At 50.0% G+C, this 24,947-nt stretch overlaps 10 protein-coding genes across 10 annotated transcripts; 6 read left to right on the top strand and 4 right to left on the bottom strand.

Moving 5' to 3' along the window:
- Positions 1 to 13: 13 nt before the first annotated feature.
- pakA (mitogen-activated protein kinase kinase kinase kinase STE20) lies at positions 14 to 2,713 on the top strand (the record flags this gene model as incomplete). The annotated part of the gene is made up of 4 exons (XM_040848777.1): positions 14 to 2,002; positions 2,062 to 2,161; positions 2,226 to 2,560; positions 2,609 to 2,713. 4 exons carry the CDS (start codon positions 14 to 16, stop codon positions 2,711 to 2,713), a joined length of 2,529 nt encoding a protein of 842 aa, XP_040708295.1.
- A 1,033-nt stretch (positions 2,714 to 3,746) lies between these two features.
- Positions 3,747 to 6,622, top strand: ASPSYDRAFT_39223 (ESCRT-0 subunit protein HSE1). The gene is made up of 9 exons (XM_040845851.1): positions 3,747 to 4,064; positions 4,153 to 4,202; positions 4,288 to 4,322; positions 4,392 to 4,467; positions 4,520 to 4,618; positions 4,678 to 4,798; positions 4,856 to 5,467; positions 5,527 to 5,739; positions 5,793 to 6,622. Exons 1-9 carry the CDS (start codon positions 4,025 to 4,027, stop codon positions 6,341 to 6,343), a joined length of 1,797 nt encoding a protein of 598 aa, XP_040708294.1. The 5' UTR covers positions 3,747 to 4,024; the 3' UTR covers positions 6,344 to 6,622.
- A 403-nt stretch (positions 6,623 to 7,025) lies between these two features.
- Positions 7,026 to 10,670, top strand: pan2n2 (poly(A)-specific ribonuclease; the record flags this gene model as incomplete). The annotated part of the gene is made up of 4 exons (XM_040851361.1): positions 7,026 to 7,154; positions 7,216 to 8,513; positions 8,567 to 9,682; positions 9,740 to 10,670. 4 exons carry the CDS (start codon positions 7,026 to 7,028, stop codon positions 10,668 to 10,670), a joined length of 3,474 nt encoding a protein of 1,157 aa, XP_040708293.1.
- A 349-nt stretch (positions 10,671 to 11,019) lies between these two features.
- Positions 11,020 to 13,110, bottom strand: ASPSYDRAFT_84493 (uncharacterized protein; the record flags this gene model as incomplete). Its single annotated transcript, XM_040851360.1, has 9 exons — positions 11,020 to 11,590; positions 11,668 to 11,698; positions 11,763 to 12,098; positions 12,196 to 12,304; positions 12,356 to 12,534; positions 12,609 to 12,700; positions 12,753 to 12,925; positions 12,988 to 13,013; positions 13,077 to 13,110. The coding sequence occupies 9 exons, from the start codon at positions 13,108 to 13,110 to the stop codon at positions 11,020 to 11,022; spliced, it is 1,551 nt and encodes a 516-aa protein (XP_040708292.1).
- Positions 13,111 to 13,782: 672 nt separating this feature from the next.
- On the bottom strand, positions 13,783 to 15,177 carry ASPSYDRAFT_39219 (uncharacterized protein). Its single transcript, XM_040845850.1, has 2 exons — positions 14,864 to 15,177; positions 13,783 to 14,808 (listed from the first exon to the last, which is right to left on the bottom strand). Exons 1-2 carry the CDS (start codon positions 14,971 to 14,973, stop codon positions 14,034 to 14,036), a joined length of 885 nt encoding a protein of 294 aa, XP_040708291.1. The 5' UTR covers positions 14,974 to 15,177; the 3' UTR covers positions 13,783 to 14,033.
- ASPSYDRAFT_327667 (uncharacterized protein) lies at positions 14,886 to 15,529 on the bottom strand. Its single transcript, XM_040845015.1, has 3 exons — positions 15,323 to 15,529; positions 15,126 to 15,269; positions 14,886 to 15,055 (listed from the first exon to the last, which is right to left on the bottom strand). Exons 1-3 carry the CDS (start codon positions 15,489 to 15,491, stop codon positions 14,997 to 14,999), a joined length of 372 nt encoding a protein of 123 aa, XP_040708290.1. The 5' UTR covers positions 15,492 to 15,529; the 3' UTR covers positions 14,886 to 14,996.
- Positions 15,530 to 15,893: 364 nt separating this feature from the next.
- On the top strand, positions 15,894 to 17,664 carry ASPSYDRAFT_84491 (putative MFS transporter; the record flags this gene model as incomplete). Its single annotated transcript, XM_040851359.1, has 8 exons — positions 15,894 to 15,994; positions 16,046 to 16,195; positions 16,243 to 16,412; positions 16,463 to 16,487; positions 16,545 to 16,879; positions 16,938 to 17,042; positions 17,102 to 17,315; positions 17,385 to 17,664. 8 exons carry the CDS (start codon positions 15,894 to 15,896, stop codon positions 17,662 to 17,664), a joined length of 1,380 nt encoding a protein of 459 aa, XP_040708289.1.
- A 464-nt stretch (positions 17,665 to 18,128) lies between these two features.
- On the top strand, positions 18,129 to 20,916 carry ASPSYDRAFT_139458 (putative translation elongation factor EF-1 subunit; the record flags this gene model as incomplete). Its single annotated transcript, XM_040840951.1, has 5 exons — positions 18,129 to 18,360; positions 18,422 to 18,499; positions 18,694 to 19,425; positions 19,475 to 19,657; positions 19,709 to 20,916. 5 exons carry the CDS (start codon positions 18,129 to 18,131, stop codon positions 20,914 to 20,916), a joined length of 2,433 nt encoding a protein of 810 aa, XP_040708288.1.
- A 681-nt stretch (positions 20,917 to 21,597) lies between these two features.
- Positions 21,598 to 23,914, top strand: bipA (Hsp70 family ATPase KAR2). Its single transcript, XM_040845849.1, has 4 exons — positions 21,598 to 21,852; positions 21,913 to 22,077; positions 22,126 to 23,234; positions 23,291 to 23,914. The coding sequence occupies exons 1-4, from the start codon at positions 21,674 to 21,676 to the stop codon at positions 23,857 to 23,859; spliced, it is 2,022 nt and encodes a 673-aa protein (XP_040708287.1). The 5' UTR covers positions 21,598 to 21,673; the 3' UTR covers positions 23,860 to 23,914.
- Positions 23,915 to 24,056: 142 nt separating this feature from the next.
- On the bottom strand, positions 24,057 to 24,694 carry ASPSYDRAFT_26483 (DUF967 domain protein; the record flags this gene model as incomplete). Its single annotated transcript, XM_040844284.1, has 2 exons — positions 24,057 to 24,593; positions 24,659 to 24,694. 2 exons carry the CDS (start codon positions 24,692 to 24,694, stop codon positions 24,057 to 24,059), a joined length of 573 nt encoding a protein of 190 aa, XP_040708286.1.
- Between the last annotated feature and the right edge of the window lie 253 nt (positions 24,695 to 24,947).

Below are 24,947 nucleotides of genomic sequence, written 5' to 3'. Positions count from 1 at the left end.
AAAATTGAGCGCCATGAATCACGACTCTTTCTCATCGTTCAAATTTCGCCGTCCATCGAGCAAACTCCATAAGGACCCTCCTAGCTATGGTTCACGACCCCCCAGCACACAACAGAACCCGACATCACTGAAACGGCACCCCTCTGCACCTGTGTACCCGCGATCCTCTGCTGCTGGGAGCCGAGAACATTTGCGCACCAGGTCCAACGCATACGGTTCCTCATCGTCATCACTCGATCAGAATAGCGCGGGCGCATCTCCGGTCCTCGGGAACAACGAATCACCCCAATTACATAGCAGCCAGAGCTCTTCTCGATCGCGTCCTCCCTACGCCGGGCGGCTTTCCTTAAACGACCAAAGCTCAGATGAATTAATTGGCGCGCCATTCGACTCACGGGGTATGTTAAGCGCCCTGGAAGAAAACACTGCAGAATCCGACAGGAGCTACCAGCCACCAAATCCCACTGAAAGATTCGAAAAACCCCCAAATTTCCGATCGCAGACTGCCCCCAACGCACGAGCTTTGAGACAATCGGCAAGTTTTACCACCCTGCATCCCCGAATGGAGGGCCCTTCGAACCCGGGTAGCAATGACCGTTCGGCAAGTGCGAAGCGTTTCTCAGATGAGACCAACCCGATCAGGCCTGCGGGGCCTAACAGGAGTAAGAAGAGTAGCTTCTCCAGCTTCGTCAACAGCATGCTAGGCTCGCCTCGTGGCATCAAAATTTCGGCGCCAGAAAACCCTGTCCACGTCACCCATGTCGGTTATGACAACCAGACGGGCCAATTTACGGGTTTGCCGAAAGAATGGCAGCGGTTGTTACAGGAGAGTGGTATCACACAGAAGGAGCAAGAAGAACACCCGCAGACAATGGTTGACATAATGAGATTCTATGAGAAAAATGCCCGGGGAGATGATGAGGTTTGGCACAAGTTTGATCATGCTTACCCTCAACATCAAACATCCGCTAGTCCTGTATCCCAGCAGGCAGGATCCACCGCGTATGGCGCACAACGGACATCCCCTCCTACTAGCCCTCGATTTCCTCAAAACCACGAGGGCAGCTTTGAAAATCCACGAGCACCACCTCCGATTCCCCGCACCTCACCTGCTGTAGCCCAAGCTATGTCCCCACCATTGGGAAGCCTTGTACCTAATCGAGCACCCCCGAAACCGCCAACAGCTGCCAATTTGGTTCCGAATCGCCCTGCACCGCAACCTCCTACCACGAGCCCCTACGCCTTAAACAGGGCGGCTCCAGACACCCATAGCCCGCAATTTAGTACGCCTCCGATTCCGGAGACTGAGCCCTTGGCTTCAGAGCCCCAAAGGAGCCGTTCAAATTCCAAGACAAACGGGTCGCAGGGACAATGGTCTGTTACCCCAACTCAATACCAACAGCAGCAGGAGCAAGCAATGGTTGCAGCCCAGCAAGCTCTTGCTCACAAACAACTCGAACGAAGCCGCAGCCAACGCCAGCAGCAACAGTCTCCACGATTGGACCAGAANCCGGTCGCTCAACCGACGCCTCAGCACCACGCACCAGCCGAAGATATCTCTCTAGCGCAAGCTTCCCAGAATGCGCGCGCTCCACCGGCAGCTCGACCTCGGCAACGGGCTCGCCAGAGCAACGCCATGGATGTCAGAGGACGGTTGGTTGCGATTTGCACACCCGGAGATCCGACAAAGCTCTACTACAACCTCAACAAAATTGGCCAGGGTGCGTCTGGTGGCGTGTTCACAGCTTATGCAAACAACTCGAATGAATGTGTTGCCATTAAGCAGATGAACCTGGATTTGCAGCCAAAGAAAGACCTGATCATCAATGAAATCCTGGTGATGAAGGATAGCAAACACAAGAATATCGTCAATTTCTTGGATTCCTATCTTCATGGGCTGGATCTGTGGGTGGTCATGGAATACATGGAGGGAGGTAGTCTTACCGATGTTGTTACTTTCAACATAATGAGCGAGGGCCAAATTGCTGCCGTTTGCAGAGAGGTAGGTACCCAAAACACTTCATTTCTCTGTATATTATAGAGCTAATTTGTACCCTTCAGACGCTCAATGGCCTGCAGCATCTTCACTCAAAGGGTGTAATCCATCGCGACATCAAGTCGGACAATATTCTCCTTGCAATGGATGGTAACATCAAGCTGAGTAAGTTGTTCCCTCTCGCTGCGAGAATTTATCGCCCCCTTGGATTGGAATTAATGGTTTGCAGCCGATTTTGGTTTCTGCGCTCAAATCAACGACTCTCAGAACAAGCGAAATACTATGGTTGGTACACCGTACTGGATGGCTCCCGAGGTTGTGACGCGAAAGGAATACGGTCGTAAAGTCGACATCTGGAGTCTTGGAATTATGGCTATCGAGATGATTGAAGGGGAGCCCCCTTATCTCACCGAATCACCTCTGCGGGCTTTGTACTTGATTGCTACAAATGGCACGCCGAAGATAAAGGACGAACATAATTTGTCGCCTGTTTTTAAAGACTTTCTTCACTTTGCTCTTCGCGTGGATCCTGAAAAGCGAGCTTCCGCTCATGATCTATTGAAGGTATTTGTTCCCCTCTCCTTTCGCCAGGGCGCGGCTAATTCCTTGCAGCATCCGTTTATGAGTCTTTGCTCTCCTCTCAACCACCTTTCACCCCTTGTTAAGGCTGCACGTATAAGCAGAGCCCAGGAGAAAGCCCAGAAGGGTGGCGTTTAAACTTTTAGCCTGTTGGCGTCTTTATATGTCGATGTCTACTATATTCCCTCAGATACCCATTATCCCTGATGTTTCTCTTTCGCCATACGATGTACTTGGCATGGCCTTATGACACTCCATTACTACTTCGAACTTTCTCTCTTCTCTTACGGGCCGCTCGGGTGTTTCCAATCTAAAATGTGATAGACGGCGATGACTTGATGTTCAGCATGGGATTGCAACCTTTTGTCTCATTGATATTGTGTTTAGTTTATTCCTGGCTTTGCTTGATGGCGCTTTTGCATACCCGTATTGTTGACTTTTACGATCATTTGTCTGGAACATATGTACGCGAGACGACGCACACTTTTTTCTCCCGCTCTGGTTGCAGTGGTTTGGGCTTGGGCCTGCATTGTATCATGGCGCGCAGCAAGTTCATGACGCGAGGATGCGAGGCAACTGGGTCAAGCGTCTGATTCCGGGCATGGAAAGCCTCCATTGAATCCATGGACTTCGGTTGCCATTCTCGCCCAGCTGGCGTTGACTCGCAAGTTGTACTTGGTTCTTTCATGTTCGAGATTCCTGATGATATTAGCGGTATCCGTTGACCGTTTTATGACGAACGAAATAAAAGCGTATGGGGCTTTTCTCTTATAGGTAATCTTTTCTTCTTTTTTCCCCCATCTATGTCCTCTAACATATACTACCACTAGAAGAGGCTGTATAGCTAGATACATAATACTATAATGAACATGCCGTCATACTTTTCAAGTTGTGATGACGCCTGATCCACAAGAGAGTGAATGTATAGAGTATAGAGTATGTAATATGCATGGACAGTGTGTTCCACAGTGTGCCCAAGTGGGCCAAGTAAAAAGCGGTGCCTTGAGGCTGCGCCCTGTGGCTGACTTAAGTAAGCGGCGTGCCCGCCCGCAAACCAGCATCATCGTCACCAACGAACAGGTTCCAGCCATTCTTCAGCTAGCCTTGGGAAGCGTTTCTGTCGCCTCTTCATCGAGATCATTTATCTGCCACTGGGGGTGATTTTGGGTCAAAGTTCCGCTCTTATACATTCCCCAGCCACTACAAACAGCGTCGAACCGACTTCTCTTGAGCTCCTGATATCCCCGCATCGAGTGGTCTCCGGATCTTTGAAACTCCAGCTTGCAGTCCGCGGAAACCATCCTATCAAGCATCATAGAGTCCCTATACCTATCCGCAAGCTTTGTTACAGTTTCTACCGATACGAGAGCGCTTAGATATATTGCTCTGTTCTGCTTGTTTCACCGGATTTACAGCTCGACCAGGTAGTTGGGAAGTTGGGTACTAGTTATGTTCCGCGCACAGCAGAACGCTTTTGACGACGCAGTCGGTATGACATCCCGTTTTATTTTCTTCTTGTTTTAATGTATTTCTCGATTGTTATGTGTGATGTAACTGACCGCTGCTTTCCGCAATAGCCAAGGCGACGGACGAGAACTTGACCTCCGAGAACTGGGAATACATTCTGGTATGACGATACCTTCAAGCCTTCCAACACACTATGCCCGAAAAGAAGAGAATATGTCGTCTAACATTTCGTTTTACGTTGACAGGATGTGTGCGATAAAGTTGGGGCTGAAGAGTCTGGGTATGTTACTGGCTTTCGTGACCGCTGCTAGTGATTTTGACCTTCGCTGACTTGGATTGTTGGATATAGTGCGAAAGATGCAGTCGCAGCCTTAATCAAGAGACTTGCGCATCGGAATGCCAATGTGCAGTTGTACACTTTGGAGGTTTGTGAATTGATGTTTATGAGATCATTGCGCGCGTACTGACATTATTTAGCTGGCCAATGCGTTAGCGCAGAACTGCGGTCCTAAGATACACCGTGAATTAGCATCGAGGAGCTTCACAGATGCACTTTTGCGTCTTGCCGGTGACAGGGTAAGTGTGGCAAATGCTTATCCTATGCGGACCAGCTGTACTGACTGTGCTCGGATCAGAATACCCACCAACAGGTAAAATCTAAGGTCCTGGAGCGTATGGAAGATTGGACAGAGATGTTCGCCAGTAACCCAGATTTTGGCATTATGGAACAAGCGTACATGAAATTGAAGACTCAAAGTACGTGGTGCATTGTGTTATTGAAGAATTCTCAGCAGCTAACAAGTCTATTCGCAGACCCTAACCTCCAACCCCCGTCGAAGCCCGGGAAGCGAGAAATTACCGATGTGGATCGTCAGAAAGAGGAAGAGGAGTTACAAATGGCGCTTGCCCTTTCCATAAGGGAGAAGCCCACAGCGGGCCTTCAACCACAGGCCGAGAGCAGCAGCTCAGCTGCAGCGCCGGAAAATCAAACACAAGTAGCACCTGCCGGACCAGTGCTTTCGGGTACTTCTGTTGCTACTGTATCTAGGGTCAGGGCGCTGTACGACTTCCAGCCGTCCGAGCCGGGGGAGCTACAGTTCCGGAAGGGGGATGTCATTGCTGTCCTCGAGTCCGTGTATAAGGATTGGTGGAAGGGCTCCCTGAGAGGTCAAACTGGAATATTCCCTCTCAACTACGTTGAGAAGCTTCCAGACCCCACTGTCGAAGAGCTTCAGCGTGAGGCTCAAATGGAGGGAGATGTGTTTGGCCAGATCAAGAATGTTGAGAAGCTATTGACTCTTCTAAGCACGCGCAACTCGGAACTCAATGTTCATGACAATGAGGAAATAACGAATTTGTATAATTCGACACTATCCATTCGTCCGAAGCTGATTGAGCTCATTGGAAAGTATTCACAGAAAAAGGGTATGCTATTCTCTATATTCCTCCAGTCACCAGTGTTCCATTAACTCACTGCAATGCAGATGAATTTACCCAGCTCAACGAGAAGTTCATCAAAGCGCGAAGGGACTACGAATCTCTGTTGGAAGCGTCCATGACTCAACCCGCGCAACCACAGTATGGCCGGCCCGGCCAGCCTCAGTATGGATACCCTGGCACTGGAGCCCCTTCAGGTTTCCCTCAAGGGCCACCACCGCAGAACGATCCTCAGAGATACTTTAGCCCTCGCCCTTCAGGTTTGTACCACCACTTTCTAACTGGCTGTTCCATGTCTCTAACATTCGCATAGACGCCCAGCCTAATAGTTCCTACTACCCCCCAACCACGCAGTCGCCGGGACCGGGGCCTGGACAGACTCCTCCAATAGGAGCATATCAACAACAGCATCAGCAACAGCATTCTCAAGCAGAATCCTTCCAGCCTGTTCATCACCGCCCCGAATCGACATATGACCACCCACAAGAGCTAGGAACATCGGTCTACGACTCCCCTGTTGAACGATTACAGTACCCCCCCGGACCCCCAGGGGGCCAACCACAGTTCTCGCAACAAATACCGCAGCAAACGTCACAACCTCAGTTGTCATCTGCGGTCTATCCCCCGGATAACGCACACAATCCACCCAGTGGCCCGGATCCCGCGAGTCAATCTCAGCCTCCTTACCCTGCGTCTCCAGTTACCCAACCCCCACCACCAATGCAGCAACCTCCTCCAATCCCCGGTGCCGCGCCGGGTACTGCGCCGTATCCCTCGATGAGCCCTGCACCGGGCGCTTACCAGGCCTACAAGCCCCCACAAGGTGGCGTACCTAACCATAATCCGGCTGCATTCTATCAGTAGCGCCTCCGAAATTTTCCCTTTATTAGCTGTACGCTGAGCGTCGACCTTGCCTCTGCGCGTCGTATTTTGTGGTCCATATCCTCGGAGTCTTTATCGACGGAGGTTTGATGTTTTTGGCCGCAAACCATGGCGTATACCTATACGCCACTTGTATTTATTTTGACATCTTAAGCCGCCTTCATAGTTATAATGGTTTATTTTGTCATTTGAGCTGTTCTCAAGTGCCGCCCCCTAAGTTACTACGTAGTAGTACGTAGCATGTTCTGGTGAAGTGCTGAGCTGTGAGTTGATAGTGAAATGAGAGTCGGAAACGCGGTGGCCCACATAGCGACACCACACGTGATATACTCTTGGCGCTCGATCCTCTGCAGCTGCCCTGTTGATACTCTGGGGAGTAACGGCGACAGCCAACGGTTTTCTCCTTCCTGGGGTTTCTAATTCCGTCACGAAGGAAATGTTTGCTCGATATCGATAAAAGATTCAGCTATACCCATTTCGCGCGCTCGCCGAGCCTACGAGGCTTCTGTCCAGCTTCTCCCCCGCACTCCGCCCAACGATGCCTGCTTTTGTCCGATTTCCAGATGGGCAGAGCCAAGCCATTCTCTAAATAGCCGCATCGAGGGCATGATAACGTATTGAAGCAAAGAATTATCTGGAGCCCGTTCACGGATATACCAATGCAATGGAGGCGGATTGGAACGAGTTGTTACGTATCCCGGTTCCCCCTCCGAACCCGCACGCGCTGCCGACGATCGCGACCACGATTGCTTTTGATGATGTTTCGGAACTTCTGTGGGCGGGAAATGAATATGTTTGTAGCATCTAGGGCTAGATGAAAAGTCAATATGCTGATTTATCTCTTTTTCTCCTAGGGCCGAGTCACCTCGTTCTACGGACCTGAACTTCAGAGGTACACCTCCGTTCGCGCCCACCCTGTCACCGAAGGCCCGGTACGACAAATATTATTCCATGAGAGAGGCGTTATATCACTCTCCTCGAAGAGTGTGCATATGATTACACGGCGTGGCCTAACGCAATGGCACGTCACCCACGATGAAATTAAGGAACTCCGTTGTATGAGCTTTACGGCTCAAACGAACAGAATCATAGTTGCGGGATGCCAGAAGGCAATGTTTACCATTGATATCGATAAGGGAACGATTGTCGATAAATTACGAACAGAACATCACTACGTGATAATGAAGAAAAGCCGCTACCTCTGCGCCGCGACGGATACAGGATCTGTTAATGCGCTGAGTTTGTCCGATTTCAGTGTTGTGAAGTCCTGGAAGGCTCATGGAGCGGCGGTAAATGACATGGATGCACAGAATGATCTTCTGGTTACCTGCGGCTTCTCAGTGAGACATCTCGGGTCTCCGATCGTTGATCCACTGGCAAACGTGTATGATCTGAAGACCCTATCGCCTTTACCGCCTATCCCATTCCATGCCGGCGCTGCATATGTCCGTATGCACCCAAAGCTACAGACTACAAGTTTTGTTGCGTCTCAAACTGGCCAACTCCAGGTTGTGGACCTGATGAACCCTAACGCCTTTAAGCTTCGCCAAGCCACCGTCTCATTCATGCTGGGCATTGAAATCTCGCCGTCTGGAGAGGCACTTGCCATAAACGATGCAGAATGCTCGATTCAGCTTTGGGGGTCTCCGGCAAAGATTCACTTCAATGAGATGAGTAAGGAAGTTGAATTCGCGGATGTCACTCCACGGCCACCTCCCCTTGACTGGTCGCCAGAGACCCCGTTGAATATGATCGGTATGCCGTACTACCATGAACGCCTTCTCTCTGCGTGGCCAAGCCATCTCCTATTTGAGGTGGGGAGCCCGCCAGCTGTTATAGACCAGTCCCTTATTCCCTATCTTCGCTCTGGCGAGATAGGACAATACGCGGCGAATCCCAAGAAAACCCGAAGATACCAGGTCGAAAACACTCGTGCGTTGGCATCCTCTGAACCCGCACTGATTGCACCGAAATTCTTGAGTGAAAAGGCAAGAGACCAAAGTAAGGCAAAACTGGACGATGCCGTTGGCGACGCTGCCGGTGCTCTTTCTGGCGCGAAAATTAGCGGAGAATCGGAGGATGACCCACTGCTGAAGTACAGCAATGTCGAAATTAAATACAGTAGATTCGGTGTTGATGATTTCGACTTCAGGTAAGGTCCTAGGATCTATTGAATCGAACGCCTTTCTAACGGACTGTCGATAGGTTTTATAACCAGACTAACTTTTCGGGGTTAGAGACCCATATCGCAAACTCATTTACCAACTCCCTCCTTCAACTCCTCAAGTTTATTCCGTTAATACGAAATCTTGCTCTTCACCACGCTGCGACTTCTTGCATAGCTGAAAGCTGCCTGCTATGCGAAATGGGGTATCTTTTCGATATGTTGGAGAAGGCCAATGGACAAAACTGTCAGGCAACAAATCTACTCAAAACCTTCAGCAGCTTTCGCGAAGCCTCAAACTTGGGGCTGTTAGAAGAAAACCTCACAAACAAATCGCTTTCGGTAGCTATCCAAGCTGTCAACCGATTTTTCCTTGGCCAAATTGGGCAGGATTTCCGTAAGATTCTGCCAAACTCAGAAGATCTTGATATGAGGCTATCAACCATTGCACTAGAATCTATTCGATGCATGTTTTGCCAGAATGAAATTGTGAGACCAGGAAATACACTTGTCAACGAGCTAATTTACCCCACGGTTGATATCAAACAAGCCCGTCGAAATCCTGCGTTTAGATTCTCGAATATCCTGAGAGCAAGTATTGAACGGGAGGCACAGAATCGGGGGTGGTGCAACTATTGCCGGAGATATCAACAAGTGGCTATGCGAAAAACAGTGCATCGCATGCCGCTTGTGTTAATGATTAATACGGCCGTGAATAACCCTATTTGTCGACGTCTTTGGACGATTCCTGGATGGCTGCCAGAAGAGATCGGCATTGTTGTCGAGGGCGGCCAGATCCTCTGTTTCGAAGGGGAGGATCTGAGGTTGCGTATACAAGGAAAAATGCCTGGCCTAATTGTATATGATTTGGTCGGTCTGGTTGCGGAAATTGATATCCCAGAACACCAAAAGGCTCATTTGGTTTCGTTTGTCAATGTCTCCGTTTCATCCCGTGAGCAGGAGACGAGGAGTAGATGGCATCTTTTCAACGATTTCTTAGTCACAGAGGTGGACAAAGATGAGGCTTTACGTTTTAACCAGCCATGGAAATCGCCATGTGTGCTTGCATTTCAAGTAAGAGATGCGCGACATGCAGTGGATGACACATGGAAGAACTACCTGGACACGACGCTGCTTTTCCGTGACTGGTCTCTGAAGTAAGTCAACATTAGCTAAATCTAAGTAATACTTCTACGAGACTAACTCTGATACAGCAATGGGCCTCCTGTCGAATCGCGTATTATGCTTTCCGAGGAGGAAAGACCGACACCTGGCACACCGGTTGCTCTTGACACAGAATTCGTCGACCTCGAAAAGGCGGAAATTAACGTTAAGGCTGATGGCTCACAAGAAATCGTCAGGCCAAGCAAAAGTGGCCTTGCTAGGGTGTCTGTTCTTCGAGGTTCAGGGGTGCAAGAAGGCGCTCCTTTCATTGATGATTACATATCTGTCAAAGAACCCATCGTTGACTACGTGACACAATATTCGGGTATCAAACCGGGTGATTTGGACCCACGTACCACTTCACACAACATTGTGCCGCTTAAAGTTGCATACAAGAAGTTGTGGCTGCTTCTCAATCTCGGCTGCGTGTTTGTTGGCCATGGCCTGGCGTCGGACTTTCGAAAAGTGAACATTCAGGTTCCTAAGAAGCAGACTGTTGACACGCAATACTTGTTCTTCCACCCCGGAAAAAACAGGCGACTAAGTCTTCGATATCTAGCTTGGGCTGTGTTCAAAGAATACATCCAAGAAGAACCAGCGGACAACAACCAGGGCCATGACTCGATTGAGGATGCGCGTATGGCTCTCCGACTATGGAAGAAGTTCCAAGAGTACGAGGATGCAGGTATTGTGGGGCAAATACTGGAAGAGATCTTCCGTGAGGGATCCAAGCTGGGATTCAGACCTCCGGCTCGCAATGGCGTGGCCACAGTGCTTTCTCGACCTGGAACAGCAGTAACGATGCAGAATAACAACAGTGGTCGCAATACACCCAGCGCACCTGATGTCGGTACCGCAACCGCAAGTGCACCGGCTACCCCGCGGCAGGCGTTCCGACGATCCATTGCCTTGACGCCGAGCAATGGCACGTTTTCTGGTCCTGGATCCGGGGAATTCTTTGGTGGAAGTCCGCTGAAGTAATCCTTCTACGTTTTCATGAATTGTACGGATGCTTTCCTGATATGATCTAAGCTTTTCGAATGAATTGGCCTGTCTGGTTTGGTTGTATGGCAGGACGTGGCAGTTTTGCTGATAGAGTAAATTGGGGTATCATTAAACATGCATAATTGAACTTCGTATTTTATTTGTTTCAGTAGATTCGATTGGGTGAGGGATCTGTAGTCTTCGTAGCGTACAACCGGGAGTTTTTGAATTCTATGGCGCCGCCATATTCAGTGCTCTCCAGGGCACAGATAGCTTAGAGCAGTCTATATGCATTGGGAAGTATAGTAGACAAAACAATATAGTCACATACAAATCATTAAATAGTCTATTTATCATACCTAGGAGGCACCAACCCTGTTGTTGAAGCTCCATCCTCATCAATCTGCACCGTAATATCCGTCTTCACCGTAACTCCATTCCCACCTCCTTCCTCGCTCTCTTTATCATCATCACACCTCCTCATCTTCGAATTAGACATACTAGCCCTAGGCCTCGCAGCCCCAATCGTAGTCGTCATACTGGCTGTTGTGCCCCGCCGCGCCAGTCCCGTACTAGGTCTACCGTCACCGTGGACATGATTACAATCGAGTGCATTTTCTGCTATAGTCTTATCCCCGAAGGCAGACATAAGAATAGGCCCATGTGTCTGGGTTTGGGAATGATTGGAATTCCTTTGGCTGCAAGGGTCTCTGTCGCTTCCGCCGCCGCTACTGTCACCACGGCCATCGAATGGGGATTGACGCCCGCGGCTGTTGGACAGGTAGCCGTATTTTCCTGTAGAAAGGTTCTTTTTCTTGCTGCTGCTGCTGCTGCTGCTGTTGTTGTTAAAGATCACGCGCACGAACAGGCGGATGATGGGGCCACAGGTTGCGAGCAGGATGCAGTAGTTTTCGATTCTGATGGAACGATGAGAGACGTGGTTGGTTATAGGCATGTACGGGTGGTGGTTTGGGTACTAGAGGGGTACACTTACTTTACCCATAAGACGAAGCTCATTATGTTGTCTAGATAAGTAGTATTATGTTAGTGGTGAAGTATAGAGGATGGGTGGATGAATGAGAAACTTACGTGTAAAATCATTCCGTTCTCCGAGAGATTTGAGTAACTGGGTAGAGTGTCTATCAGTTCCGTTCCAAGTCCTGCGCATGTACACTCCTTTGAGGTCGATTTGAGTGACACATACATAAGTCTTCACAATAGAAGCACACCCCGACAAGGCCAATGGCCCACTAAGGACAACAGTCTGCCATATTCGCCGTTTCTTCGCCTGCCGGGGCATGCGCTTAAACCGGGAAAGGAATGAGTTCGAGCCTTCCGGGGTGTGGTCGACGGTGCGGATGCTGAACTGCCATAGTTGCATGGCGGAGAGGATGGTTAGGAAGAAATCGACGGTGGTGTTGAAGCCTGGTTTGGTTCGATTGTTGCGATGATTAGTGTGTCTGTTTGAAGTATGGCCTAGGTTGCATTCGTGCTAATAAGACGCAGTAGTTAGGTTACTTACCTCCTTGCACAAATCCGATTGTCGTTTGGACATTTGGCGACTGACAGACGACTGAACCATCGGCTGGGACGCCGTCCCACATGTAGTGGAAGTATGCTCCTCGGTTTGTCTAGCGAGTCAGAGATGGATGCGGTCTACTGGTAGAGGGCTGGGAATATACCACGTAGTACGGATTTGGCCCGCATTGAAGCACAATCTGTAAGACGGTCACCGAGTTCGCGACTATCTGGGTGGTCATTCCAACGATGATTGCCATCCGGATCTGTCTGTCGAGACTGCTGAAACAAGTATAGAGAAACCAGGTCATCCCGCAGCGCGAAAACATCGACGCGGTAACAGCTGAGACGGCGAATAAGTATATCATAATTCTGAATCTTGAGATACTGCGTTGGGACGAGCAAGGAAGTATTTACCTAAAGGCTGAGAAAGGAAATCATATTTCATGGCCCCGATCCGTTGCTCGTCGGTCAGGAACCAAATGTGCCGACCCAAGCCATAGTCAAGACTATTCAGGTTAAAATAAAGAATAATTGAGTCTATGATAAAACAAAATGTACCTTATTTGAATGAGGACTATATGGGCTATATCAAAGCCATAGCCGATCATAAATAATAAGTCTTCGGCACCCCATATTCTCGTCGGGGAGCTGACAGTGGGAAGAACTCGACTGGCCCATGCTTTGACGGCATATCTGAAGATCAAGGCAACTGAGACGAGGCCTGTGAGTGCCTATACATAACCAATATGATTAGGAGTAGTTGAGAGTAATGGCTGACCGTCGATTCGCTTACCCAGCATGCGTAGACAAATGGCTCCCCTATGGAGAGTAGGATTTACTTGTTAGCTGCGAGTGTAAGGACAAAGATAGTAGACTGTTTACCATAGCTTGGATCCTCTTCTTCTTGAGAGGACATAATTCAAAGCCGTGACAGACAAGCTGACAGCTGTCTGACATTCGAATGCCAGCCGAAGCGTGGAGGAACGTGGAGGAATGCCCGCTATAAGCACGAGTTGAGGGCTTTAATTACTGCAGAAGAAATGGCCCACTATGCAAGGGACAGCAGCAGCAATTGTTGACAGTGGCCTCTAGAGTTCACTGTGAATGCATTTTGATTACGTTGGAATGCTCAAACACGTCGAACAGGCGGTCCTCCATTCCCTTGCATGACGAGAAACTCAACGAGGGTTAACCCAATCCAGATTCCAGACAGCCCTTCATGGTTCCAATTGCTGTCTGGGACTGTCCGAAATGGAGTGTCTCAGCCAGGGACAGACGTGAATTTGTATGTCGAGGCTAATATCGAGTCTGGTCTGACGTTTATTTTGGTCAGCCTAACCCGATGGCTAAACATGATCTTGTGAGAGCGAAGATAGAGAGATCGGCAGTCCGCATCATGCACTCGGGGAGAGCAAAGAAAATAAGCGCCTGATCTTGCTCGATAAAGCAGTTCGCCTAGACGAGCCATTGGTGAATGGCTTAATTACAGATCGTGGACAGGGCTGTGAGAATGGGTCCGGATGGCGATTTGGCGTCAGTGGAGACAGACGGGAGATGATCATCCTGATCCAGGTGGGACGATAAGGATGAAAACAAAAAAAAGCAATAACCTAAGACAGAAAGTACGAGATGAACCTCGGAGTCATGGCATTCTGGACAGTGGATGGTGAGTTGAAGGGAGTGGACCGAGAGTTGAGACGGACAAGTTTCGATTTTCGACTCGACTCTTGAACTCTTGAATCTTGATTCCTTCTTCCTCCAGGTCGATCCCGCCATCTCCACCAGAGCGGATAAATCTCAGGTCAATGAAACAAATCAATCCACTAGCTTATATTTTAGTTACTTCTTCCGAAACTCCAAGAGCCCTTCTCCCAGCTCTGGATACGCCTCGAATGTCACTTCGAGCCCCGCCAGTGCCGCCATCCGACGCCATTCCGTCCCTGTTCGCTCGCGTCCCCCAAACAACACCGACATGCTGGCATGCATCTTCGCGTAATTCACGTTTTTGGAGAACTCGTGCACGAGCAGGCGCGAGTATGGCGCCATTGCTGCTGAGATCTTCTGCATCAACTCTATTGCGTCCAGATCCGGCAAGTTGTGCAGGATGTGCGCCAGGTGATAGACCAGCGCTCCTTGCAGGGGCTGCGGGCTGTTCCCCTCTTTGTAATTCCAAGTGACCAGCGTGATCCCTGGGATATCGCCACCGAGATCGTTGTTAAACTCCTCTACCACGAGATCTGCCGCGTGGAACTGCGGGAATGCCTCCTTTATTTCCAGCAGCATCTCGCCGCGCCCGCCACCGATATCCACCATCATTGTTGACGTGGAGGGCCCGGCCTCTTCGACCACTGCCGCGAGGTCGTACCCCAGTGCCTGCAGTCGGTCGGGTGTTTTTCGGGGCTTGAAAAACTTACCGACCATAAACGTGTTGAAACTATCCATGCGGCCCTCTGCTGCCATGATGGAGTAGGTATGTTGTTTTGTATATTTTTCCTTGCCCATCATCTGATACGCATATTGCACCGGGGTTTCGCATTCCTTGAACGGGTAGGCAAAGTTCTCTGCCTTGAGCTTCGGCATGAGAAACGCCCCTGCTAGGAGTGCCTCGGTCGTGCTATTAGAGTCAGCTATTTCCGATTTTTGAGTCTAATTCCGAGATCTGTCCTCACAAATGAATCGCCCCATGGACAGCAGATGGAGACTCTGCTAGATGGTGGGTGAGAGCATTGGCTCCATATAGATCCTCTCCAACGAGATCGACAAGGCCTAGACCACTCATTGCGAAGAGAGTGTCCTCTACATTCAAGTCAGCGACCACAAAAGAAAAATATCTTTTGGGGACCTACGAACTAGAACCACGGCTGCTCAGATTCGTTTGCATACGGTCAGTGATTTCAAGAGTCTCATCCAGAAGGGTAGAGCATCACCTACAAGGAACTGGAGCTGTGGCATCTGCACTGTCAAATGTACTCTTGTACGCAGCGAGGACATCCTCCCCCGTAGCGGGTTTATTGAAGTTGGCCAGGATTCTGAATATATGAAACTGGGCAGCAACGGGCACGAATCCCAGGGCGGCTGGCTGTAGACACTTAGAGAGCATTCGCACCCAGCGAGCAGGTGGGACTCACCGAAGTAAGAGTTTTGGCTAGGAGAGCCCCGGTAGCTGGCGTGACTGCGGACATTTTGAATAGAAGGCCAATTCGGGCGAAATTCGAACCAGTGCAGGGGGCAGATAATGAGTTTCGACGCCGGAAAGCACCGCTCAAATAAGTATTCCCTGCTAGTGCTCGGCCACATCCATCCCTTGATTTCCTGCTAGTCGATAAAGTTAGTTCAGGTTAGTAAATTACGGGGCGCACCATGCATCGGCTGATAACGAATAGTTTTAACCCCCTGTCGGAGCTGAACCCGCGAGCCATGCTGCGCGGAAGGCCTGCATCTCGCCACGTTCTTCGCGTGGGATCAGGACTCAGTGCGAGTCTCAGTCCGAGTCTGGCAGCTGTGGCTTAAAAGTCAACTTAAGCTTGTCCGTCGTCTGCATTATATGCGCTATCTTTACCTTTTTCTTTTTACATCTCTTCCAAATCATTATCTCCGACAACCTCTGGAGATTTATAGTACGGATGACACTAAATGGGTGGATCAATGTTGGAAAAGGGTCTCGAAATGCAAGACACTTGCATACTTCCACCAAATAGCATGGGCGAGGATGAGGAACATAGGAGTCCTCGCAGCTGGAGCCCATGGAAAAAGCGACTGCTGTTCTTTGCACTCATGTCAAGCTCTATTCTTGCCGATGGGTGTGCCTTTTGCTCTATTCCATATATTGACCACTTCGTTAACGAATACAGAGGAATGACCTGGGGGTCAACCCTAATTGTCGATCAGGCGATGGAATGGCGCATCAGCGTCAACAAGTCCGCTACCAGCATGAACTACGGGATGCTGTTGCAGGGGATTGGTGGCTTGATAGCGATTCCTCTGATAGAGGCGTTCGGACGGTATGCGTACTTGTTCTTTGCCAATGTGCATTGCTAACCTTATGAAGCCTTCCGATTTGGCTGTGGCCGCAGCTTATCACCACATTCACGGTTCTCGGCGCCACTCTTTCCAACAGTTACGATACATTCACGGTGTTTCGATCCCTTCAAGGACTCTTAGGGACTGTTCCTCAAGTTGTTGGTCTTCCAATTATTCACGATATGTATTATCCTAAAGGTGAGCTTCCTAATTCTTCGGGTATTTTAGACAACCACTGACGTCTCTAGATTGGCCGCAAATGATCAACATATGGTAGGCATACGCTCTTCTAACTATAAAATGAAACCCCCAATCGAATAACACTACTAGGGGAACGACTTTCCTAATCGGCCCTTTCCTTGGACCCTGCATTGCTGGATACATTGGAGCTGGAAGCAACTGGACGGTCTCGTTCGGCATCCTAACTCTATTTTACGGACTGTCTACTATCTTGATCTTTGTGTTCGGATACGAAACATACTTCGTTAGGGGGCGAGACTGTCAGCGCAATAGCCGTTTGGCCGCCATCTTCGGCATCAAGTCGCATAACCTCCCAGTGCTGCCAACAATCGGCCACTGGGCCAAAACACTTGTTATATACACCTTCAAGATTCCCATGTTGTTGACTGGTATCTCCACCATGGTCAACTTCTGCTGGCCCATCGGTACAGTCTTTGAATTTGAGGCACCTTCAAAACGCACCTTCCTCTCTAACAGGAGCAGGGATTACCGTGACCGTCTCAACATTCGTCGCACAACCCCCTTACTTATTCGATACCGTCAAATCGGCCTCTTTGCGCTGGGCGCCCATAATCGGCGGTCTAGTCGGTACGCACATGCAACCCCTCTCCCCCTCGCGCAACTATTAAACCTTTGATTGTGAATAGGATACGCCTTTAGTTACTGGTTCAACGATTGGATTTACCGTACGCGTCAGCACAATTGGCGTCCAGAGCACCGGCTACACGGCGTTTGGCCTGCAATTGGCACTATGGCCTGCGGCCTCTTAACATATGGTCTAACTCTAAACTACCAAGAACACTGGATCGGGCTTGCATTTGGCTGGTTGATGGTTGTTGCGGGAATGATTGCTAGTACTGTGTGAGTCTCCACCACTACCACTCCTTCAGTTTAACTCTGTTATTGAACGCATTTTGACTGAATACATAGGTCAATAACCGCCTATGCACTGGATAAATACCCCGAACAATCGACCGTCGTGTCGGCGGTCATCAACGGATGGCGTACAGCGAGCGGATTCTCGGTTGGCTACTTCCAGCCCTCGTGGATTGCCAGGAACGGCGTTGCTGCTGTCTTTGGGACGCAGGCAGCTGTTGTTGTGGCCGTGTCGGTTTTGACCATCATACCGGTCCTTTCTGTTGAGGCTGGGAAGGGTCGGAGAGCTGCTGCCGGTACTGGTGGCTCTCCTGATGTAGATACTAGCGAGTGAGGACTTAACTAATGACTGTATATGTTTCGTAGATGGGTAGGGCTAATACAGTCCCTGCTAAAGTATTGTTTATATTTGCATGCGCTTGAGTTTACCGTGATATGGAACAATATAGCATACTAGATGCGAATACAAGATACCCCAAAAGGGATTTATCTTGACTTGTGGACTTTTTGTCCGGACGGTGTCCAGTTCCAAATATTGTAAACTGAACGAAACGAGTGGGGAATGACGTGGTGACTGGATTCAGCTCCCGAGTCACCACCGCAACAAATCTCTCCAGGAACAAGAACCTGACCAAGAAGCCCCCCGACGCTTTCCTGGGTATTATATTAATTGAAATTCGTATTTTGAACTGGCGTTCTTTTCCAGCTTGTTTTCTTTACCCGCCGAACGCTGCCGAGTGTCCAAGGCGACGAGAACACCTCCCTCCTACCCCGCCGCTCCGTGAGACAAGCACCACCATGTCACGACACCGCGTCAAGGCCGTGAGCTACGACGACGACGACCTCGATTACGAAGACGGATACGACTCCGAGGACCCCGAAGAGCGCGAGTATCTCGAACAATGTACTCGCGAGGTACAGAGTCAATTGGCTGGCGGCGACCCTTCTGTGAGCGCAACCCGCGATGAGGTCCAGGAAGCGCTGTGGCATTATTATAATGATGTCGAAAAATCGGTGAATTATCTCAAGGGTAGGTTACGGGCTGCATATACGAGGATGAGTCACTGTGGATGCTAATGCCTTGCTTGTAGGCAAGAAGACGAAAGAGGCACAGAAGAGTAAGGCTGTGCCGGCGAAGGAAAAGGGAAGCACAGGTAAGCGAAATATATGTTCTGTCTTTCTGTATGTGTGGTTGGGCTTGGGTCACCAATCTTGCGTCGACTTTTGTTTCGGCGAAGGTACTGCAGTGGGATGTTAGGTCAAGGAAATGCTAGTAGGTATGGAAGGCATCATCCTGTGATTTTTCGAGCGCCTAAACTGACTTTGTTTGAAGCTTGAATATGTTCTAACAGGCTGCTTTTAGTGCCAGCGTATCCTTTACCTCTTACTAGTACGACCTCGTCGCATCGTGCTCATTTCTCGGCCGCGGAATTCTTTCGTGACTCTCCCTGGCTTAATGTACCTGCGCACCGGAAGGCGGATATTGTCGTTGAACCGCTTTACCCTCGACTTGGCCTCCTCGGTGGAGCGCCAGAGAATGGTGGAGGAAAGATGTCTAAACTAGCAGCTTTAGCCGCTGCACGGAAGAAGAAAGAGGGCGACAAGTCGCCAACACCGTCTACTGGTGGGGAAGGTGACACTGCGCAGCCATCGGCTGGCGAGGTAGCTCCGTTGTCGCTCCGAGAGAGACTCGCTCGTAATGACAAAAAGACCAAATCCTCGGAGAGTTCCCCATCGCTGCAAAGTTTGGGCAAAGGATCTCGCTCCGGGCAGTCTATATCCCCAAAAAAGTCGACACCTGAGCCAAAGACACCGGATATTCCAGCTACAACTGGACTGGAGGGCCCTGTAGAGGACGTTCAGATTAAGGGGGAAGACAAGGAGCCGTCTACTTCCAACGTCCGCGCACCGCCTTCGACATTTGCAGTCACCATTGTTGGAGACGACACACGCCCGAAGATGACCGAGCCCAGCCACCTATACACGAATACTCTGGATTTGATCAAAATCTATGGACAAGATCTCGCTGAACCGTTTGATTTCGCAGGACCCAGCCCAGACGATGTAGTTTTGAACGCCCAGAGCTCAGCTAAAGGTTTGGCTATTCGGCGAAAGATATGAGATATCCCCTAATGGACATGCAGGCTTTAAGTCGAAACAACCCGCTGCAAAGCCACAAGGTGACAAGAAAGGCTCAGCAGGTCTGGCAGGTGACATGAATAACCTCACCGTCACTGAAAAAATAAACGTGAAGAGCAAGAATCTGGATGTGCTCTCCGAGTACAGGAAGTCTAAATGGAAAAATGCCATGAATTTCGTGGTTATCGGTTAGTATCTTTCCCACACGACTCGTTAATCTTGACATTAACAAGCTCTAGGGCATGTGGATGCCGGAAAAAGTACGCTCATGGGGCGCCTACTTGCGGATTTGAAAGCTGTTGACCAGCGCACACTGGACAAATACCGGAGAGAGGCTGAGAAGCTAGGCAAAGGGTCTTTTGCTCTTGCGTGGGTCTTAGATCAGGGTACCGAGGAGAGAGCGCGAGGTGTGACTATTGACATTGCGACAAGCAAGTTTGAGACGGATAAGACTATTTTCACGATCGTCGATTCCCCTGGCCATAGAGACTTTGTTCCCAACATGATTGCAGGTGCGAGCCAGGCCGATTTTGCTGTACTAGTTATCGATTCCAGTATCGGAAACTATGAGTCAGGATTGAAAGGCCAAACCAAGGAGCATGCTCTACTCGTGAGAAGTATGGGTGTGCAGAGGATCATTGTCGCTGTGAACAAAATGGATACTGTTCAATGGGACAAGGATCGCTTTGAGGAGATCGAGCAGCAGGTCTCGGCATTCTTGACCACCGCCGGGTTCCAAGCCAAGAATATTTCGTTCGTGCCATGCTCAGGTGCCAGTGGGGATAACATTACTCGGCGAAGCGAGGATAAAAATGTATCTTGGTACAGTGGTAATACCGTGGTGGAAGAGCTCGAGGCTACAGAACCGTACTCCCACGCGCTCGACAAGCCGCTACGAATGACTATTGGCGACGTGTTCCGCGGTAGCATACAAAACCCTCTATCGATATCCGGTCGAATCGACGCTGGGAGCCTACAAGTAGGTGACCAAATTGTCACCATGCCAAGCGGAGAACCAGCGGCAATTCGAAGTTTAGAAGTCGACGGAGAACCTCGTGACTGGGCCGTCGCTGGCCAGAACGTTGTTTTGAACCTTGCGAATATCGACCCCGTTCATCTTCGCTCTGGCGATGTCGTCTGCCACGCATCCACCCCGGTTCCCAATGTCACTTCGTTTACTTGCAAGGTACTTGCCTTTGACCATTTACTGCCGAGTATGGTTGACATTCATCGTGGGCGCTTGCACGTTCCTGGGCGGATCAGCCGGCTGGTTGCAACATTGGACAAAGGTTCCGGAAATGTTCTCAAGAAGAAGCCAAAGATTGTCTCGCCTGGGTCTGTGGCGCGGGTTGTTGTAGAGCTGGACCAGGCGGTGCCTTTGGAAGCTCCGACAAGAGTGGTTCTGAGAGCTGGAGGTGACACCGTGGCTGCTGGATTGCTGGAGTGAATATCAAGTACACGAGTACATAGACATATAAATTCTAGATCTACACTTATGAATCATTCTTTAATGACTCAAACCTCATCGAGAGGATTTTGTATACTGCAATCTGGCCTTTCCATACATATTCTTGGTAAATGGCTGTGAAGTGTGGATTATAATAGGAAACAAGACGAGACTGTCCCAAAAGCTGTAGTTGTGCCAAATGTCCTGAACAAAGACAAACAAGCCGCAGACACCACATAATCAACCACGCTAAACTCCATATGGACAACCCCTGCAGGAACTCATTCATTGCGCTAACCCCTATTGGGCGTTGATTTTCTGTGAACTTCGATCGACTTCTTGACCGCCCGGAGTGGGCTCAGCAGAATGGGAGCGGTCGGGGGCGGGCTGAGTCATTCACGACCCTGGGTGGCGCCCCTAGCCAATCAGCGTGTGAGAAGTAAACTTGTATGCGAAAAGGCCAGATGGCCGCTGTCCTTTCCTCGCCGCTCGCTCTCCATACAAGAAGGTTGCCGGAGCTTCTTCCACCTCTCTTCTTTCTTCCATCCACCTTTCCCCTTCTCTCTGTTCGACACTCGCTCCCCTCCCTGTGTCACTGTGGTTGGGTTTGCTTTTAACAACAACTTCTTTCCCCTTCCTCTGTGCTTCTCTTTTCTTTCAGAGCTTGGGTCCCGATTTATCTTTTTTTCGCGCGACTTCTGTAGGAGTCTTTATCCCCTCGATACCCTACTTGTACAAAGCTACATACACATTCGCCATGTCGCGTCAATCCGGCCGCAGCGCGGCAAAGCCGTTCGCTGCTTGGACCACCGTCTTCTACCTCCTTCTCGTCTTCATTGCGCCTCTGGCGTTTTTCGGAACCGCCCATGCCCAGGAAGATGAGGTTCAGGAAAACTATGGAAAAGTCATCGGTATTGATTTGGGAACAACTTACTCGTATGTATACACCTGGATGGGATTACATAATTGAAGGCGAAAAAAGCTAACTGATTACAGTTGCGTTGGTGTGATGAGAGAGGGAAGAGTCGAAATCATGGTCAACGACCAAGGAAACCGTATCACTCCCTCCTACGTCGCTTTTACCGATGATGAACGTCTTGTCGGTGATGCAGCAAAGAACCAATACGCCGCTAACCCGAAGCGGACTATCTTTGACATCAAGTGAGTTGCTCAAGTCTCTATCGAAATGGTTTCTCTAACAGTCCATAGGCGATTGATTGGTCGCAAGTATGACGAGTCCGATGTCCAGCGCGATATCAAGAACTTCCCCTTCAAGGTCGTCAACAATGATGGTAAGCCCAATGTCAGGGTGGATGTCAACCAGTCCCCTAAGACCCTGAGCCCCGAGGAGGTGTCCGCTATGGTTCTCGGCAAGATGAAGGAGGTCGCCGAGGGATACCTGGGCGAGAAGGTCACCCACGCCGTCGTCACTGTCCCCGCCTACTTCAACGACGCCCAGAGACAGGCTACTAAAGATGCCGGTACTATCGCTGGCCTCAACATTCTCCGTGTTGTAAACGAACCTACCGCCGCCGCTATCGCTTATGGACTAGACAAGGGTGAGAAGGAGGGAGAGCGCCAGGTTATCGTCTACGATCTCGGTGGTGGTACCTTTGATGTTTCCCTCTTGTCGATTGATAGCGGAGTCTTTGAAGTTTTGGCTACCGCTGGTGACACCCACCTTGGTGGTGAGGACTTTGACCACCGTGTCATGGACTACTTCGTCAAGCAATACAACAAGAAGAACAACGTCGATGTTACCAAGGATCTGAAGGCCATGGGTAAGCTGAAGCGCGAGGTTGAGAAGGCCAAGCGCACTTTGTCTTCCCAGAAGTCGACTCGTATCGAGATTGAGGCCTTCCACAAGGGCGAAGATTTCTCCGAGACCCTCACCCGCGCCAAGTTTGAAGAGCTGAACATGGATCTGTTCAAGAAGACCATGAAGCCTGTCGAGCAGGTGCTTAAGGATGCCAAGGTTTCCAAAGCTGAGGTCGACGACATTGTTCTTGTTGGTGGTTCCACTCGTATTCCCAAGGTCCAGGCCATCCTGGAAGAATACTTCGGCAAACAGGCCAGCAAGGGTATCAACCCTGATGAGGCTGTTGCTTTCGGTGCTGCCGTTCAGGGTGGTGTCCTGAGCAACGAGGAGGGCACTGGCGGTGTTGTTCTTATGGATGTCAACCCTCTTACTTTGGGTATCGAGACCACTGGTGGTGTGATGACCAAGCTCATCCCCCGTAACACCGTCATCCCCACCCGCAAGTCGCAGATTTTCTCTACTGCGGCCGACAATCAGCCTACTGTTCTCATCCAAGTTTGTAAGTTACTTGATTACTCTTGCTTAAGTATTAAACCATACTAACGTCCCTTACAGTCGAAGGAGAGCGTTCTCTCACCAAGCACAACAACGTTCTTGGCAAGTTTGAGCTTACCGATATTCCTCCGGCCCCACGTGGTGTTCCTCAGATTGAGGTCGCCTTTGACCTGGATGCCAACGGTATCCTGAAGGTCAGCGCCAGTGACAAGGGCACTGGAAAGGCGGAGACTATCACGATCAAGAACGACAAGGGCCGTCTGACCCCAGAGGATATTGAGCGCATGGTCGCTGAGGCAGAGCAGTTTGCCGAGGAGGACCGTGCTATCAAGACTAAGATCGAGGCTCGTAACGGCCTGGAGAACTATGCCTTCAGCCTTAAGAACCAGGTCAGCAACGAGGAAGGTCTCGGTGGCCAGATTGATGAAGATGACAAGCAGACCATTTTGGACGCCGTCAAGGAAGTTCATGATTGGCTCGATGAGAACGGTGCCTCGGCCACCACAGAGGACTTCGAGGAGCAGAAGGAGCAGTTGTCCAACGTGGCCTACCCGATTACCAGCAAGCTGTATGGCTCTGCTCCCCCCACAGAGGAGGACGATGACGACTATGGCCATGATGAATTGTAAAATAACTTAGAGGGTTTTCTGGAGTTTGCATTTTCAAGATTTTCAATTTTTTTTTCTCTTCAGTCAAGACCAAGAAAGCAGCCTATTCTCTTAATATAAGATAGGACTGGTAGCATGATACCTAAATACATTACGTATTAAATTTATATCCATTCCCAGTGCAGCTGTATACAATAAATGGCCTTTTAACTTTCAACCTAAATTCCCGTCCCAATAAACCCTCTCACAACTTCAACAATGACCTGGTGATCATCCTCCTGCTTCAACCCACTCACAACAATAACACCCACAACACCATCCACGCCCTTTACCCTAACTGGAAACGCGCCGCCATGGATCGCATACTCATCCGCCGTCTTCCCACCACTCGAGCTCACAAGCGAATATTTCCCTACAAACGCCTCCTCAACGCCATCCGCATTACCTCCCCGCCCAGCAATCATCTTCTGCCTCATCAGCCAGCTCGACACGCCCCAACGCAGCACGGTGTTCCGCTTCCGCCGCACCCAGTTGTCATTGTCCGCTACGGTGCCTGGTTCTGTTGCGCACTGGAAGACGACATGAGGCTCGAGCCCGCCCGCCAGCGTTATGGAGATCAGGGCTGGTTTGCGCTGCGCGGATGGGAGAGATAGAATGCGGTCGCGGAGCGCGAGTCCGAGTGTCCAGGCTGTTGTTGAGGTGAAGGAGGTGAAGAGCATGGAGGGACTGGATTCGAGGCCGGCGAGCTCGCTGGGCTATATTTGGAGGTTGTTTGTTAGTTAATTGACAGGTCCGTAGCAGTAGGTGGGGGACGGCTCACATCAGTGCTTGCCGGCTGGAGGGCGATGTCGTTCATTATGGTGGTTATTTTGGTATGCCCTGGGGTTCTGAGTGTCCTAGGGGTCCCGCGTATGGGAATTATGAGATAGAGGAGGGTCGTTTAAGGGATTGAGCGATTGTGTGGCCGTTGAAGTAGAGCTTTGATGCTAGGAACTTGATTCGGTACTCGGTGGAGTAGATCCGGAGTGACGTCGTCCATTTGACCTTAGGCAGGTCCAGCCGTTGGCCCGTTATAGGTACGTACTAGGCACTCGGAACAATACTTCATC

This window comes from Aspergillus sydowii (genome assembly GCF_001890705.1).
Source record: "Aspergillus sydowii CBS 593.65 unplaced genomic scaffold ASPSYscaffold_1, whole genome shotgun sequence".
Lineage (NCBI taxonomy): Eukaryota > Fungi > Ascomycota > Eurotiomycetes > Eurotiales > Aspergillaceae > Aspergillus > Aspergillus sydowii.
Note: the sequence above shows the minus strand (reverse complement) of the source record. Positions and strands in the feature narration are given on the sequence as shown.